This window comes from Malus domestica, chromosome 17 (assembly GCF_042453785.1).
Source record: "Malus domestica chromosome 17, GDT2T_hap1".
NCBI lineage: Eukaryota > Viridiplantae > Streptophyta > Magnoliopsida > Rosales > Rosaceae > Malus > Malus domestica.
The window spans coordinates 12863119-12880655 of NC_091677.1; the positions used below are offsets into that span (position 1 = coordinate 12863119).

General features: G+C 37.9%; 3 protein-coding genes across 3 annotated transcripts; 2 read left to right on the top strand and 1 right to left on the bottom strand.

The window, feature by feature from the left end:
- The first annotated feature begins 60 nt into the window (after window positions 1-60).
- On the top strand, window positions 61-3175 carry LOC103405299 (MDIS1-interacting receptor like kinase 2-like). The gene is made up of 2 exons (XM_017324100.3): window positions 61-2640; window positions 2729-3175. Exons 1-2 carry the CDS (start codon window positions 189-191, stop codon window positions 3028-3030), a joined length of 2754 nt encoding a protein of 917 aa, XP_017179589.3. The 5' UTR covers window positions 61-188; the 3' UTR covers window positions 3031-3175.
- A 77-nt stretch (window positions 3176-3252) lies between these two features.
- Window positions 3253-4901, bottom strand: LOC103405300 (taxadiene 5-alpha hydroxylase). Its single transcript, XM_008344271.3, is given in 3 exon segments — window positions 3253-3585; window positions 3675-3862; window positions 3941-4901. Coding segments are annotated over 3 exon segments (1482 nt in total).
- Window positions 4902-12959: 8058 nt separating this feature from the next.
- Window positions 12960-14953, top strand: LOC103405183 (protodermal factor 1). The gene is made up of 3 exons (XM_008344150.3): window positions 12960-13671; window positions 13796-14186; window positions 14396-14953. Exons 1-3 carry the CDS (start codon window positions 13512-13514, stop codon window positions 14727-14729), a joined length of 885 nt encoding a protein of 294 aa, XP_008342372.3. The 5' UTR covers window positions 12960-13511; the 3' UTR covers window positions 14730-14953.
- Window positions 14954-17537: the final 2584 nt, after the last annotated feature.

A 17537-nucleotide genomic window follows, 5' to 3' on the forward strand; every position in this document is an offset into this window, starting at 1 on the left:
ATATTTAAACATGAAGTATGAGATTGTGATTCGATCTATAGTTGAAGTAGTTTGGTGTAATTTATCCTTTATATATAATAAGAGCACCAAAACTCTTCCTCAATACCAAAACAGCTTAATTTGGCAGATGGTTTTCTTGAGCCATCTTGTGGTTTCCAGAAATGAAATAATCCTCACAACTTAAAATCATGGCATCCAAAGAAGAAAAAACACTTTCTTTCATCCCAATTATACTCATTCTCTTGTTGGATTCTTCAGCTTCAGCAGCAACAGCAGGACAAGAAGCAGAAGCACTTCTGAATTGGAAAGCTAGCCTTGACAACAGCACAAGTCTCTCCCTCTTGCCTTCATGGGTTGGAAACAGCATATGCAATTGGGAAGGAATTGCTTGTAACAATTTTGAAAGCATAACACAAATAAACCTCACTGCTTCTGGCTTAAGAGGTACACTTCATGCGCTTAGTTTCTCCTCTTTCCCAAGTCTCATGAGCCTTAACCTGAGCCACAATGCGATTTTCGGAACAATCCCGTTGGAGATAGGGTTTTTGAAAAGCCTTCAAATCCTTGATCTTGCTGGAAACAACATCAACGGGTCCATTCCACATGAAGTTGGAATGTTGGGCAACTTAACCATTCTGTCCCTCCAACAAAACAATCTCTCTGGAAATCTCCCTGCAGAAATATGCATGCTGAATTCACTCAGTGTGATCAATGTAGCGTTTAACAGTCTCATGGGTTCGATTCCAGAAGCAATCGGAAACCTGTCCAACTTAACTGTTCTTGCCCTTCAACTCAACAATTTCTCCGGCGCAATTCCTTCCACTATAGGCAACCTGAGTAGCCTCAAGGAGATGTATTTGATGGGAAATCAATTAATTGGAAATATCCCACCTGAAATAGGAAAGCTCAAATTTCTTACTCATTTGGGATTGGTGGATAATAAACTCAATGGCTCTCTTCCTTCAGGACTGAATAATTTTACATTTTTGAAGCAGTTGTTTTTTAGCAACAACAACTTTTCTGGCAGCATCCCCCACGATATATGCATCAGCGGAGTCCTTGAACTGTTTACAGCACACAACAATCAGTTGACAGGCCCCATGCCTAGAAGCTTGAGGAACTGCACCAGTTTAGTTAGATTGAGGCTTGAGAGGAACCAGCTGACAGCAAATATAGCTCAAGAGTTCGGCATTTATCCGAAACTAATTTATGTCGATTTAAGTTACAACAAATTCTATGGAGAGCTTTCAGAAAATTGGGAGAGGTGCCAAAACTTACAAAGCTTGAGGCTCGGCAACAACAGAATTTCCGGGGAGATACCTCGGTTTAAGGGATCAATTCAGCTCCATGTGCTTGACCTATCTTCGAATATTCTCACCGGGACAATCCCAAAGGAACTAGGGAAGTTGACATCCTTGTTCAACCTTAACCTAGGTGACAACAAACTTTCAGGCAGTGTGCCTTCGGAGATTGGATTGCTAACCAATCTACAACATCTTAACTTAGCAGCAAATGATTTCAGTGGACTAATTCCGGAAAAATTAGACGGGTGCAGAGAGTTGTTGAACTTGAACTTGAGCAGAAACAAATTTAATGAGAGCATTCCTCTTCAGATGGCAAGCATAAACGCTCTTCAAGTTCTCGATCTCAGTCAAAATTCACTGATGAGTGAAATCCCACCACAACTTGGAAATTTGATGAAGTTGGAAACCTTGAATCTCTCCCACAACAAGCTCTCTGGTTCGATCCCATCTATGTTCGATAACATGTTGAGCTTGACAGTTGTGGACATGTCATACAATCATTTGGAGGGTCCTCTTCCCAACAACAAAGCGTTCCATAAGGCCTTGGCTCTAGCTTTTGCGAATAACACAGGCTTGTGTGGCAATGCCACAGGTTTGAATGTTTGTCCGTCCGAAACAAGAGGGGAGAAAAAGAGCAGCAAATCGGTTATCTTCACTGTAGTCCTTATTTTAGGCATCCTGTTGTTTGTATTTGTGGTAACCGGGATTCTTTGCGTGGTCTGCTATCCACGAAAAGTGCAAAATGAAGACCAGTTTGCGATTTGGAGTTATGATGGAAGACTTGAGTATGAAGACATCATTGAAGCCACAGAGGGATTCAACTCCAAATATTGTGTGGGGGTGGGAGGCAATGCAAGTGTTTATAAGGCTGTGTTGCAAACAGGCCGGATTGTTGCAGTGAAGAAACTCCACATGCTACAGGATAGTGGAGTGGCAAACCTCAAGGCTTTCGAAAGTGAGGTTCGTACTCTATCAGAGATTCGTCACAGAAACATTTTGAAGCTTTATGGTTTCTGTTCGCATCCGCAGCACCCTCTTTTGTTGTATGATTTCGTAGACGGAGGAAGCTTGCAAAAGATACTGACCGACGAAAACCATGCAGTTAAGTTTGGATGGATTGAGAGGGTGAATGCTGTGAAGGATGTTGCTAATGCATTGTTGTATATGCATCATGATTGTTCACCTCCGATATTACATCGAGACATTTCAAGTAAGAACATCTTGCTAGACTTGGAATATGGAGCTTATGTTTCCGATTTTGGTACAGCTAAGCTCTTGAATCTTGAGACTTCAAATTGGACTTCATTTGCAGGCACATTCGGATACAGTGCTCCAGGTACTTATCTTCTGCTTGAATTCTTCCATTTGACATAAGTACTTATTTCCTGCTTTTACTCATCATGACTTGGGTCTTTGTTTTGCAGAGTTAGCATACACGATGGAAACAAATGAGAAATGTGATGTTTATAGCTTTGGAGTGGTAGCACTAGAAATGATCATGGGAAAGCATCCCGGAGACCTCATCTCCTATTTTTTGTCATTTTCATCAACATCAACACCTGAACCTATACAACTGAACGATGTCTTGGACAAGAGGCTCCCGCCTCCTGGAAATCATGTTGTGGAAAAAGTGATCACTGTTGCAAACCTTGCACATGCGTGCTTGCGAACGAATCCACAATCTCGACCAACCATGCGACAAATTTCCCATGAGTTGTTATTTTGAAGGACCTTTTTGGCCAAAGATGTTTGAAATGATTAGCTCATGATTCTTGATTAGGAATCTATGTTATCTTCTTTCAATGTAAATCTTCATATGTTTAATGTATTTACAATAGCTCTTTGAAATATAAGTTACAATGTAGTCTTCACATCTTATGGGATGAAACATTGACTCAGAAAACCGTACTTCACTGCTTATTCGGATACTGTGAGCCTGCTTGGCTATTTATGCATTGAGTTGCAAGAATTCTCGGGTTGCGCTATGGGAAATTTTGGGGTAAATTCTGATAGGCATCCCATGGGAAAGGAATGGAAGAGGATCCATGGTTATGGGCTCGTCGGGATAAAGCAAAGATCAATCATAACACGTAACAACGAAATGCACGATGATAAGGATATTCAACTTGGCCAGTTGGTAGCCTGCACACACTCTTGGCCCTCCCCCGAATGGAAGGAACACATACGGTGGGACTGACTCCTCAAACCAACTTGGATTGAAACTCAGAGGATCTTGAAAGTATTCAGAGTTGTAATGTGTTCCATATGTTGTTCACAACACCTGCATGGAATTAACCACTAGAAATTAGTCCAAGCACTGTAAGTACACACCGGTGTAAAAATGCAAGGCACAAAGCAGAAGGCATATACCTTCCATCCTCTAGGTATGGTAAAACCTTCATACTCAATGTCGGCGATGGCTTTCCTAAAAGAGCCGAAGATTGGAGGGAATATGCGCATGCTTTCACGCGCAACCTGCTAGGTATACTTCATCTTCTTTGTGTCATCCAGTGTCAGATTTTCACCTGGTCTTTTGCTTCTCATTATCTCAGCATGTTCTGATATAATGAAATGCAACTCACCGATAAGTTCGTGATTGAAATCAATGAACTTGGACTGCACGAAATGTTACATACCTTTCAGTAGAATACTATGGCAATAAGGATGCTGAGCCAACATTTTGAAAGTCATAGCAATGGCGAAAGAAGTAGTATTATGAGCTGCAAAAACAAGCAACACCACATTATCAACAACCTCCTCCTCAGTGATTTCTCCTTGAATCATTCCAGCCACCAATTGTGAAAGCAATGTTCCTCCCTGCTCATCCTCTGCTTCTATCTTGCCTTCCATTTGCATCCTCTTCTCTCTCACTACTTCAATCAGCATATTCTCTATCTCCACCCTCGCTTTCTTTGCTCTCCAAAACCTCAAACCAGGAATCTGAACAGGCGCTGCAAAAACCCCTTCCAAAACTCTCTCAAATATTCCCAACATCTCTGCCTCCACACTGATCCCCAAAAAGCACTCAAACACTATGGTAAACGTCAAAATTTTCGTCGAGCGGTAAAGGCTAATCTAGTCCTGGCCTTTCCACTTTGTGTCCAAATGCAACCGCACAGAGTGACATATTTTAGGCACCAACGTCTCAAGCCCCTCCTGGCCAAGGCTCGCCCCTATAAGTCCGCGCAGGTAGCGGTGCCTCTCCCCTTGCTTTTCCATGATGGAGTCCTTTCCCATCAGCTGAACTGACGCCGAAGGCCACGAGCTCACCACCAACTTGAACTCATTGGACAGCAGGAACTTGTTAGCATTGGCTCCATTTACAATCACAGTTGGTGATCCCATCAGATGCGTTGTGAAGATTTTACCATATTTCGTAATCCGAGGTTGAGCGAAATCATCAAACAAACTGTTCTTCCGTTGAGCTTTGTAGAACTCCATTGTCTGGCCTACCCAAGGAAGCCCCATTTCGCCTGGTGGCAGTCTTTTCTTATTCGTGTTACAGCGTTTCTTGTGCTCTAAGAAAACAATGAAAAAGACCGTTGCAGCTAAGAAACAGAACAAACAAAAAGAATGATTGCAAATTTCATTTGCCATCGATGATTTCATGGATTAAAAAAGTTTGAAATTTTATAGTTCTAATTATAATGTGGTATCAGGTGAGCAAATTGTTTTAGCTTTATAGAAGAAAAAAACCAGAAAGTCACACCCCCTGATTTTTTCAGAAAAGTCAACTAATCATGAAGTCGTAAACCGTCCCAGGACTATTTTATCACAAATCAACAACTCAGATTTTCCCGTTACATTGACTCAACGTTAAGTTGCATATTGTCGAAATGGGTGATCGGCCACAGAAAAGAAATCCCAAAAAATTTGGTAGGGTTGCTGATGCAATGATGAAGATTAACAAACACATGATGTAAACCGTGGAATCTTTTCAATCTCTCATGCTTGTTGATTTCAACAAAAGAGACTTGTCACTAGCAATACAGTACATCTTAAGTTTGACTCTTATAATGTTGAGTTCAGCACCAAATTATTGCAAGCTGTTGTGCAGTTTAGTTTAGCCTTTCAACTTAAATAACGATACTAAGAAAAATATAAGAAGAGACCTTGAAAGTCTCCATGCTGGAATTGCTTCACAATAATGTCAGATGTATGCTTAAATCGGACTTAAACAAAGCCTTAATCAAAAATAGAATTCGAGTGACGCAAAACCAACAATGAACAATACACAATGCAATTTAGTTCCCCTTAATTTATTGACGTTTAGTGCCCTTTTATTGACTTTTTAATGCTTCCTCCCTGCATAATGCAATTCAGTAACGAGTTTCATTTGTGTATATTTCGTGTATTATATGTATGGAACAATTTATAAAGAGTGTGGTAAAACCAATGCTATTTATCATCATGCGAAGAGCATGCCTCATGCACAAATTAACCACGTCCATGTTAGGGACCAAAATTTGTGGATCCACGTGTGGATTATTAGTCCAAAAATTTGTGGATCCAAACAATTAACGACGTCCATGGTAAGTTGCATATTTCGAAATGGATGACCGACCACAGAAAAGAAAAGAAATCCCAAAAAATCAAGTAGGGTTGCTGATACGATGATGAAGATTAACTAAGAGGGGATGAAAACCGTGGAATCTTTCCAATTTTGATTTCAACGACAAGAGATACTTGTTATTAGCAAAACGGTCTTAAGTTCGACTCTTATAAGGTTGATTTCAGTATCAAATTATTGGGTAATTTGGCTTTATGCATAAATTGTTACAAACTTTTAGTTAAAAATAGAATATGAGTGACACAATACCAACAATTAACGATACACAAATGTAATTTAGTGCCTCCTTTATCGATGTTTTAGTGTCTCCTCCCTACACAATGCAATTTAGTAACCAAATTTATTTGTGTATATTTTTGTATTGTAGGTATGCAGCAATTTATAAAGATTGTGGTCAAACCAAATGCTAAGAAACCATATTTATCATCATGCGAAGGGGGTGCCTCATGCATAAATTAACCACAGCCATGTTAGGGACCAAATTTTGTGGATCCATTTGTGGAATATTATTCCTAAAGATAAGCTTTATATATGTACACCATGAAAAGATAAGCTTTATAGATACACACCATGAAATGATAACCTCTCCTTAAGTGCATGATCCTCCAATACGGAAGATAAGATAGGTTAGCGTATATAAATCCGAGTAATGTTATTTTGTTACACTTATATTCTAAGAAAAATACTCATATTCAAGCATTGTGAATATGGACTATGCATTTGTAGACATCGAAATTTTAAATAAATGTTCACCAACACATTAAAGTTTCGATATGTCAGGACATACGTGGCATGCGCCATGTGTCTCACAAATTGTACACATGGACGTGACTCATCAAAATCGGATGAGTCATCAAGAAGGACACATGTCAACATTTGGCAGAAATGAATGATTTGATTTTAATTTAATTTAATCAAATATTAATTGGTGGAGTCAAATCACGAATCGACCCACAAATTGAGTCCTGGTTCTTTTGTCAATTAAGCCCACAATCAAGGTCAAATCTATCTGTAGGCAAGACTTGAAGAGTCTATAAATACGAGGCTCCAAGACAAAGAAAGGGGGCCAGAAAAATCATTCACGGCCATACGCTGAAGCTTTAAAACTCTGAAGCTTTGAAGCTCTCAAACCACCCCCCCCCCAAAAAAAACACCCAAGACACTCAACAAGACTCAGAAAACCCTCTGCGTTCTTCTTCAAACCCGTAAAAGAATCATCAAGCACTACTACACTGTGCTGGTTCTTCCATCGCCACAAGTCAAATCCATTTGGCAGTCGTTCATCCTAGATCAATTCATTGCGACTCTTGGATCAACAACACACATCTACACATCTTCGGAGATCAAATCAAAGGATCAACCTTGTAAACAAAGATTGCAACCCTAAACTCATTAATACAAATACAATTATTTTGTACACGTGTTCTTGTTTGATTTGCTACAAAAATTTTGTGTTTACAGCATTCCAACCAGAGTGGACACAATCAATGGTCCATATTCAGTCTGAAAGCATAAGCACCGATCTCACGCTGATTAACTTATCCACTTCATTTGATCATGTAGCCATAAGGCAGTACCTAGTAATTAAGGTTTTGAGTACATTTCCTATTCCAAGAATTTGAACAGAACCAAGAATCCATCCATGCTATGCATATACACAAATATTTTGAGGATGTAGTTTGAGAGGGAGTCGGTTGTTGTAGCAGTTGCTGGTATAAATTATAACCACATTTATTTAAGTGCAGTTTCACCGGGGAACCTTTAGGCCAGCACCCAGCCAATCCACTACAGCCTAGCATATAGGCTGGCACCCAGCCCAAGCTGGTCTCTAGGCCGGCTCAGAATGTGTTGAGCCCTTGCCCGACCTACATGACGCCAGGCGATACCAACATGCCTCCCTGAGCTAAATTCTTAGCTCTCTATTTTCCCTCCACCACCACCCCAACTCGAGCTTCCATATCCAAAACTCTCCCTCTCTATCTTTATCTCTTTCCGCCTCTAGAAAGCTTCAATCTTTCCCCTGCCCTTGAATTTGGGTCGGGCCGAACTTGGCTGATCTCACACGAGTTTTGGCGGTTTGAAGAGAAGAAAAAGAAGGGAAGAAAAAGTGGTGAAACTGTGCTTGACCGCACAGTTGGAAAATCAGGGAAGAAAAAGAAGAAGGGAGTCCAAAGAGACCATTTTGAGAAAAGTGGGAAGAAGAAGAAGGGATCATGTCAGAAATTAAAAATCAAATTATTATTTTATAATAAAAATTTAATAAAATTGACTAGGCTATTTAGTTTTAGGGGTGAAGATGCATTTGGCCTATTATTATTCATTGTGGTATATCATCGTTCACTAAATGGATTAAATGGGCTGGATGCTAGCGTATTTTTTTAGGGGTGGAATTGCTCTGAAAGATTCAGGCTTTTGGACTTTTGCACACAGAACAGCAGCAGTAAAGTCATAATTCTGTAGCAAAAACGAATGGGGGACCTGTGTGTATTTATAATATTTGCGATCTCTCTCTCTCTCTCTCCCCTGTCAGGAAACTGCACAGAAGTAGCACTTGAATACTACAGAGACAATGAAACCCACGCTCTCCTCTCCCAAGAAAACCAAATGGGATCTTAATGGAATTTAAGAAAGGTCTGGGTCAAGAAAAATTGTTTTTACAACATAGCAAATTAGCCTCTGAGTTTAGAATTGATGAATTTGGTTATATCATTAATCTTGATTACCATTGGACAAACCCATTGTTCTTTGACTCATTTGTAATTCAGTATGGGTGTCCGACCCTATTATACGTAGAATATCTCTCATAAGTTATTTATCTATTTTGATCTCACCGGGTGTGAAAATTGCTCTAATTAGATAACCATACTTAACCCAAACTTGTGCAAAGCCTCAACCATATGAGAATATATTTTTCCTAGAAGGAGAGAAAAGTTTTGTAGTATTTCCCACATGAAAAAAGAATCATAAACTTGGGCTTTGATGGCGAAAAAATGTCATTGGCATTCTCAAAATGTGAGACCAAACCAACCAGAGCTGTTGAAATAGCTCAAAGGAGTTTCTCAGGTCATATATTTGTCTGGTTACTGCATCAACTTCCTGGAGAATTTTATGGGATTAATGCTTTCAACGACCACCAGAAACCCTCTTATTATTTCAGTTCACATGAAAGCTTTCATCAGTTTCTAGCTAAGCTAGTTGCTAGCAAGCTCCATAGGCCTTGCCATCGATCACTGGCACTGCTGCTATAAATTTAACTTAGAGCTTCACAGTTCGCTGTTGCACAGCCATTATTTAAGTAGGGCTTTCTCTAAATGTGTGACAACTCAGGATCCCCATTGGCCATGCTGTCTCTCTTACACAGCCATTGAACTTTGGTTGAAAACTTGAAGTGAAATCTCATCACTCTCATGTCGTACTCTCTCTTGGGATTTTCTATATGCTCCAGGTCTTGTACATCAGAATTTTTGGCCGTCATATTCTTGGTCAAGAATTCAACAACCAAACGGTTAAAAATCATGATCTATAGCATACACTAGAGCATAGTAAAATAATCGCTCGGTTCCTTTTGTATGCTTAAAATTTAGAGTAAATTGTCGAGTTACCCCCTGAACTTTCACTTAACTTTCGATTTTCCCCTTGAACTTTTCTATTGGAAAATTAAGGACACAAACTAAATTTTTTAGCCGATTGCCCCCTATTGTTAGTTTTTCATATATTTCATTCATATTTATGTTAAGTGAGACCATGTGCACAACATGTGAGGGTAGTTAAGTCATTTCACTCTTAAAAATGATTAAAAAACTAAAAATAAATAAAAAACAAACTTTCCCTCTATTTTTTCCCGCTAATTCTATCCTCAATTTTATTTTTCCCTCTCATTCCTATGCATGAGAAATGACATATAGTGTTATTGTCTTCATAAGTAGCTAAGTTAGTCTTTTTCTTGAAGCATGTACTACCATTTTTATTTTCTCTAACAAAATAATAATTTGACAAATGCTCATGGTGTTATTGTCTCTAAAGCAATGCATTAATATAAGAAACATGCTCATAATACTCATAAAAAATGCTCAAGATAATTATGTACTTTTCATAATGTCATAATAATCCCAATACAATTCCACATAATGATCCTTAAGAAGTTGGAAAACATAACACCCTCAACCTTACTCAGCCATCAGAAATGAAAATAGGTTTTGGTACAAGATTCCAACCAAATGAGGAAGACCATGGAAAGTGTATTTGATCTCCATGTGTCATGTGCGTTTTGAGCAGAATGTTTGTGCTCTTGTTTTGATAACTAAAACCTTATTTTGCTTGTGTTTGGTTAAGTGGAATGCCCATATTTTGTAATCGAGATTCTATGGGTTATATACCTTATGGATGGTAAAATCTCTTATGTTTTCCAACTTCTTAAGGATCATTTTGTGAAATTGTATTGGGATTATTATGACATTATGAAAAGTATGTAATTATCTTGAGCATTTTTTATGAGTATTATGAACATGTTTCTTATATTAATGCACTGCTTTGGAGACAATAACACCATAAGCATTTGTCAAATTATTAATTTGTTAGAGAAAATAAAATGGTAGTACATGCTTCAACAAAAAGACTAACTTAGCTACTTATGAAGACAATAACACCATATATCATTTCTCATGCATAGGAATGAGAGGATAAAATAAAATTGAGGATAGGAATTAGCTGGAAAAGTTTTTTTATTTATTTTCAGTTTTTTAATCATTTTTAAGAGTGAAATGACTTAACTACTCTCACATGTTGTGCACATGATCTCATTTAACAGAAATATGGATGGAATATATGAAAAACTAAAGGTAGGGGGCAAATCGGCTAAAAAAATTAGTTTGAGTCCTTAATTTTCCAATAGAAAAGTTCAGGAGGGAAATCGAAAGTTAAGTGAAAGTTTGGGGGGTGAATCGATAGTTCACTCTTAAATTTATGGTCAATCGCAGATTTGAAATTTGAAAAGAAATTCAATTGCAAAACCCTATACAATACCCTACTTCGCTGTCTTCTTTACTCTCCCCTCCCCACACATTTGTGCAATCTCACCTACTTCTCTGCAAATCTCATTAACCTTCATACAGAACCCACTTCATCTCTCTCTCTCTCTCTCTCTCTCTCTCTCTCTAGAAATTTTAGTCGTTGCCATCTGTTACACAAATGTACCATACTTGTTGAAGAAAATATTATATACCATACCTTAACATATATATTTTCCTAGCTACAATTTCCACTGCAACATTTTGAGCTAGGTAGCTGCAAATTTATAAGCAGACCAAGGTATGGAATTTGCATGAAACCGTGACCAAATCTTCAAAAATGTGATGCCCGACAAGAAGTCAGTCCAGTTTTAATTTCCTTATCCAACAACAATCACAAAGATCTTCATGTATATGGATTGAATGGTTTCCAATTTTCCAATCCATCACAAATATGAAGATGGTAGAGAGGAGATGGATGTGAAAAGTACTTTGGAAATCTTTCATGTGGCCCATCGCAATTTACACAAATTTATGGGTAGGGCTCCACTATTTCCGAAACAATTTTATGTACCATATTGTAATTAATTTAATGCATAATCTCATGTTTAACACATCATCCGTTCAGGTTGAATTGGGACCAGGATGAGCTAATACAAGTATAATGATATTGGAAAATTGACAGGTTGGTCAAGGCTTGACTTGGTTTTGAGATTATTTCAAATTGGGTTCAGGCTCTATTCAGGGTTTTATCTTTAAATAGCAAAGCAAGACCATGGACCAAAATATCGATAATATATTATTATTTTTTTTAGATGACGATATTTCGTGACTTATCTCCTTAATTATCGTTAATATATAATATCGCGAAATGAAACCCATAAAATACTTGAAAATTTCTGAAAAATCTCAATCTTGAGCATAGAGGGCTTCGAACCCGTCCCATTTGATTCCTTCAACACCTTGACCACCATATCACTTATGTTTTTGTGAAAATATGCTAAAATATTTATATATATGGTTTTGTTTTAAATTCTTTTTGCAAGAAACAAATTTGCACATATTCCAAATTTTTTGTGGTATTATATTTTAAATTGTGTCAATTAATTACTTAGTCAATGGCATGTGGTTTTTAATTTTTCTATTTTTTATTTGGTCACTTACATGTAGGGCTAAAAAAAATTCCCGAAAATCCCAAACCATACCAAAAAACCCAAACCAAAACCATCCCAAAAAATACCAAAATTTTCGATATGGGATTGGTTTCCAAATCCCATTTGTTTGGTAATCCCGAAATCCCAAAAAATACCGAAGTATTCAATTTCCTATTGACTTTTGGGTTTTGGTTCTTGAAAGCCATTGTTATGGTTGCTGACTACTCTTCACAATACACTTACTCTACATATAGAGAGGATGAAGATAGTGAAAATTTTGAACCTCATAGGAACTCTATGTGGTACTAAGTCACTCATGTATCTTACCATGCAATGTATAAAGTGTAAAATATTGTACTAATTCATTATATATAAATGATTATGGTGTGTTTAAACTTCTTTCATTAATTACTACATATTTTATACACTCACAATGTTTGCCAGCTTGCTATATAATCCACTTAAATCAGTTAAATCCATCATGCAATGCATTTCCTTCCAATTTTTTGTGATAAACTAATAGATAATTGACTAAATAAACATCCTGCAAAGTTTCAATAAAAGTTTCCAAGTTTTTCTTACAATTTCCGTGGTTTTTATTCAATTTTTATCGATATCGATAATATCCCGATATTTCCATCAAAATTTCCGTGTTTTTGGACTACCGATATTTTAGACCATGAGCAAGACACACTTCAGCATATTTAGACTTAGCTAAGCTGGTTAGAGCAATGTGCTTCTTTGCTACACTCAAGTTCAAACCTCGCTCCCAATTTTTTATATTGGATAAGAATTTCATTAAAATTAAAAAAAAAAAAAAAAAACAAGCTAGTTGAAGGAGAACGTTCATGTGGCATGGGTACCGATGTACCGTGGTGTCTTCTGACAATCATATAAATGAAGAGAAACCTACTTATATCATTATATCATTTACACGAGACGTTGCAGTGATAGTGTACTTACGTTACAGAAGTCCCCCAGCTGAAGGCCGATCATGCATTGGTTTCCAAATATTGTACTACCCACAATGCTAGGGGAGGGGATATAAGTTTTTTCTTGGTTAAATTTATAATTTTATGTAATATCATGCTCTGTAAACTTCAATTGTGGAAGTAAAGACTTCATCAAGAAAGAAAAAAGCAATGAGCTCTCTAATCCCAGTTATACAATCCGTCCAGATCACAACCAATATTATGTCAACACCCATATCAGAGAGAGAGAGAGAGAGAGAGATTATGGTATGTGTCTCAAAAGCTAGCAACTTGAGAAGTTGATACCATTACTGTATGAAACACAAGGGAGTAAGTAGGAGGAGTAAATGCACCTTCAACACAGCAACTAACTACAACACTCATTCACCTGCTAATATTAACTTCTCCCTTATATATTCACCCTCTTCCTCCTCCCTACACTTACTCCACCACCCTTCTTCCCTTCTTCTCGCTAATTCCTTACTCTCCAAAGCAAGCAGACAAAAATGGGGAGATTGAGAAGCAATGCTGCCTCTTTGATTCTATGGTCTTTGGTTGCTGGGTTACTTTCCCAGAATTTGGTCATCTCTGTCATGTCCTCCACTGTCCAAGACCAGAAGAACTACTACTCTCCACCAGACCCCGACTCCGGCAGCCCCCCTGGAGGTCTCTCTCTCTCTCTCTCTCTCTCTCTCTCTCTCTCTCTCTCTCTCTCTCTCTCTCTCTCTCAAATAATATTATGTCAAGCATTCACTAATATGTGTTCTCATGACCTCTCCTACTAATTCAGGTTCACACGGAACTCCTTCCAGCCCACCATCACACGGTGGCGGCTCTCAAAGCCCCCCGTCTCATGGAGGTGGTGGAAGCTACAACCCTACACCATCACCACCTTCCAACTGTGGCACCCCACCAGCACACCACAACCCAACTCCATCACATGACCCTAGCACTCCATCCACTCCATCAACTCCAAGCGGTGGTGGCTACTACTACTCTCCGCCACCAACTTATGGTGGCAGCCCCCCAACCACACCAGAAATTGGTACCCCTCCCACCCCAGTCATTCTAAGCCCCCCGATCCCAGACATTGGAACCCCACCAATTGACCCAAACACCCCAACCATCCCTTCTCCTCCTTTTCTTCCTGGCCCCAACTCCCTTCCACCCTTCACATGCAAGTAAGTAACTGGTTTAAATAATACGCAGTGATTAGCTGGTAACTAGTATCAATCTACAGTATTTGGCACATTACTATTATTTGGTTGATATTTGACCACATATCAACTATGTACCAGATGTTGTAGATGGTAAAATGAGCACGTACAAAAATGGTACATATTCATAACTTAAATTTCATCCCTAATTCATAAATTGCCTCGTTTTGCAGCTACTGGGGGAGCCACCCCACACTAATATGGGGTCTGTTGGGCTGGTGGGGAACTTTGGGCAATTCTTTTGGCGTGTCTAGTCTTCCAGGGATCGGATCCGGCACCATGAGCCTCCCGCAGGCACTTTCCAACACCCGCACCGACGGGCTAGGAGAGCTCTACAGACAAGGAACTGCTGCCTTGTTGAATGCCATGGTGGATAACAGGTTCCACTTCACCACCAACCAAGTCAGGGACAGCTTCGTCAGTGCACTGGGATCAAACAAGGCTGCAGCAACTCAAGCCCGCGTTTTCAAGCTTGCCAACGAAGGAAAACTCAAGCCCAGAGCCTGATCTCAATCACAATCATCATTTGCTTTCATTTAATTTAAGTTCAAAGTTAATCTTTATGGGTTGTTTAATTACTTATATCTAAGACTACTTAAGAGAGACTTCAGAGTGTTTGTTTGTTATTATTCTAGAACGTTACGGTCTTAGTTTCTAATCAAATTTGCAGCTACAGCATGTTAAGATATGCAAACTTTGGTTTACATTTATTTAATACTTAGCTTTGATCATCTTAATTAGTTTTTAATTTAATATAATTCAAGATTTTGTTGAGTTCATATCTCATGCAGCATAAATAGAAGCAACAGTACTACAAGCGCTAAAACGAATCCCAAATTTTAGATACTCAATTAATGTGAAAATGATATGTCAATGTTAATTTATGAAAAAAAGTAGATGAAATTCACGTAAAAATAACATGTTAATAAAACTATAGTGCTACCTCTGCAGCTCATAGCCTCATACTGCTGAACGCGTCTTTCGTGTTGCAGAAAAGAAAATATGTGAGGACAGCCGTCTTAAATTATCAGTACGGACCATTTCTTGTTAAGTGAAAGCATGAAATCTCCAAGTTGTAATCAATCTCCTTCTCCTAATGACATCTTACTCGCGTGCTAATCATACTCGAACGGATATCTGTAGAAAATGCAAAACACAAGCACAAGAACATAACGGAAATAAAAATGCTAGGACTGTTAACGGGAAGAAGAAACATAACAAAAGTTTTAATCATATACAAATCCTAGTTTCCCTCCCTTTCTAAATGGATCACCATGTTGCATACGTGAGTAAGGCCAATTATTCAGGTCACCAGAGTTCAAATACCCCCTCCCCATAGATTAGAATATTAATTTACAATACGGCTATGTCAAACAAAAGTCTACATCATTAAGTCCACTTTTGATTGAAGAAGTTTAAGAAGGGATAACTAAAAACTAGGGAGTGAAGCAGTTGAATGGGAGTGTCAAGCCATAAAGATGAGAGCAACTTACATGGAATAGGTTCACCGTCACTTAGTGTCACAATCCACTAAAACAATGACTTGTGTTTGAAAAACTTACACATGTCATTGTTTCATTGAAATCAGACACCATGGCGACGGTGAACCCATTCTATATATAAGTCATTTTCCACAAAGATTGATGAGATATATATAGCTTTCCTTGGTCCCCTGTATCTGCAGAATGCCCTCTTAAATGACATGTTCAAACTTTTCTCAACATAATATAATGTTTAAAAGGAGGACACATCCAGCTAAATTAACCAAAAACATTTGAACCAGGAGAACAACTTACATAACATGAGTACATCCCTATATAATATCCCATGCTAATGAAATAAGGACATGTGGTAAAAGCTTACATGTCTTTATTTTACTAGCACAGAACGTCACCGTGACGGTGTACCCATGTCATATAAGTCATTCTCTTTGAACCAGACCACAATTCATTAAATCACAAAACATAACATTACAAAAGCTAGTCTTGGTCAAATGTGTAGCCGTTGCTAAAGCAAATACATGGTACATAATTAAGTAAAAAGGCACATAATACAAACAAAACAAAACTTTGTGAGAGCTAAATGAGCGACAAAGATCATATAATTGAAATTTGAGTTAGATGCAAGTCCCAGCCAAGGTCAAATAGAGAAACAAGCTTAATCAATTAAATCCTCTCCGGATTCTTTGACGGGGATTTTGAGGATTCGTGAATCATGTCCGTTCATCGTATATCTTGTGATCAGTTTTTGTCAAGTACTGTTTATGTTTATTTTTAAATAAAAATATTTAAAATAATTTCTGATCATATGATGTACGATAAACTGACATGATTCACGAAGCTCAAGGATTATCACAAAGAGGATCTGGACTCATATATTAAATGTACTTAATAGTACAATGAAGGATTAAATACAATAATAAATGGATACCCACCCAACTAACAAAAAGGAAATATACGAAATATGTCAAAGGGGGAAAAAAGAATGGCGCCATTATTATCCGCATATTTTTAAAGTTTTTTTTTATTCAAAATGGTTCTTAAATTAACATAATTTTTCACTTTGGTCTATAAGATTTAAAACTGATAGAAGTTGTCCTTAAGGTCAAAATATTTGTTAAAATCAATACTCCGTCAATCATTTTGATCATTCCGTGAAAAATATTTGTTAAATAAAACGATGACAAATATACCTTCAAATTTTTTCAATTCATTTTGGCCCTTTATTTATTAAATTGTGTATTTTTGTCATTTTGGTGCTTATGTACCTGAATTTTTTCACGAAATGACCAAAATGATTTATAGTGAATAAACTCATGGACTACTTCTTTCGATTGCAAATCTCAAATACCAAAATGAGGAGTTATGCCAATTTCAAGGATCATTTTGGCTAAAGCCTATTTTTAGTTTCTGCCCCATGAAAACCAGTTGACTCTTAACTCACCCCTCCAACCTCCAAAATAACATTAAATCTAATAAGGTTTATTTGATGAGAGAGATATGAAGAGTCCACAGAACCGTCCACGGAGGGTTCTCCCGTGGAGATTGCGGAAGGGGTGGAGGAGGGGAGGGTGGAGATGAATCTGCGATGTGATGCTTGTAGCTATGATTTTATGACAGCAGTTGAGTGACCATCCATTGTCCAACCTAGAAAGTGCATGTAAGTTAGTGTCTAAAAATGTTGTAGGGATTAGGGGACAAGGCAACTAAATGCCATCTTCTATTTACTTTAAGAGTTGCGCTTCTGATAATTTCTTGTGCAACCCACGGATGCCTGTCCCAAGATGCATATGTTTGTGCAACCCATTCGATCGCT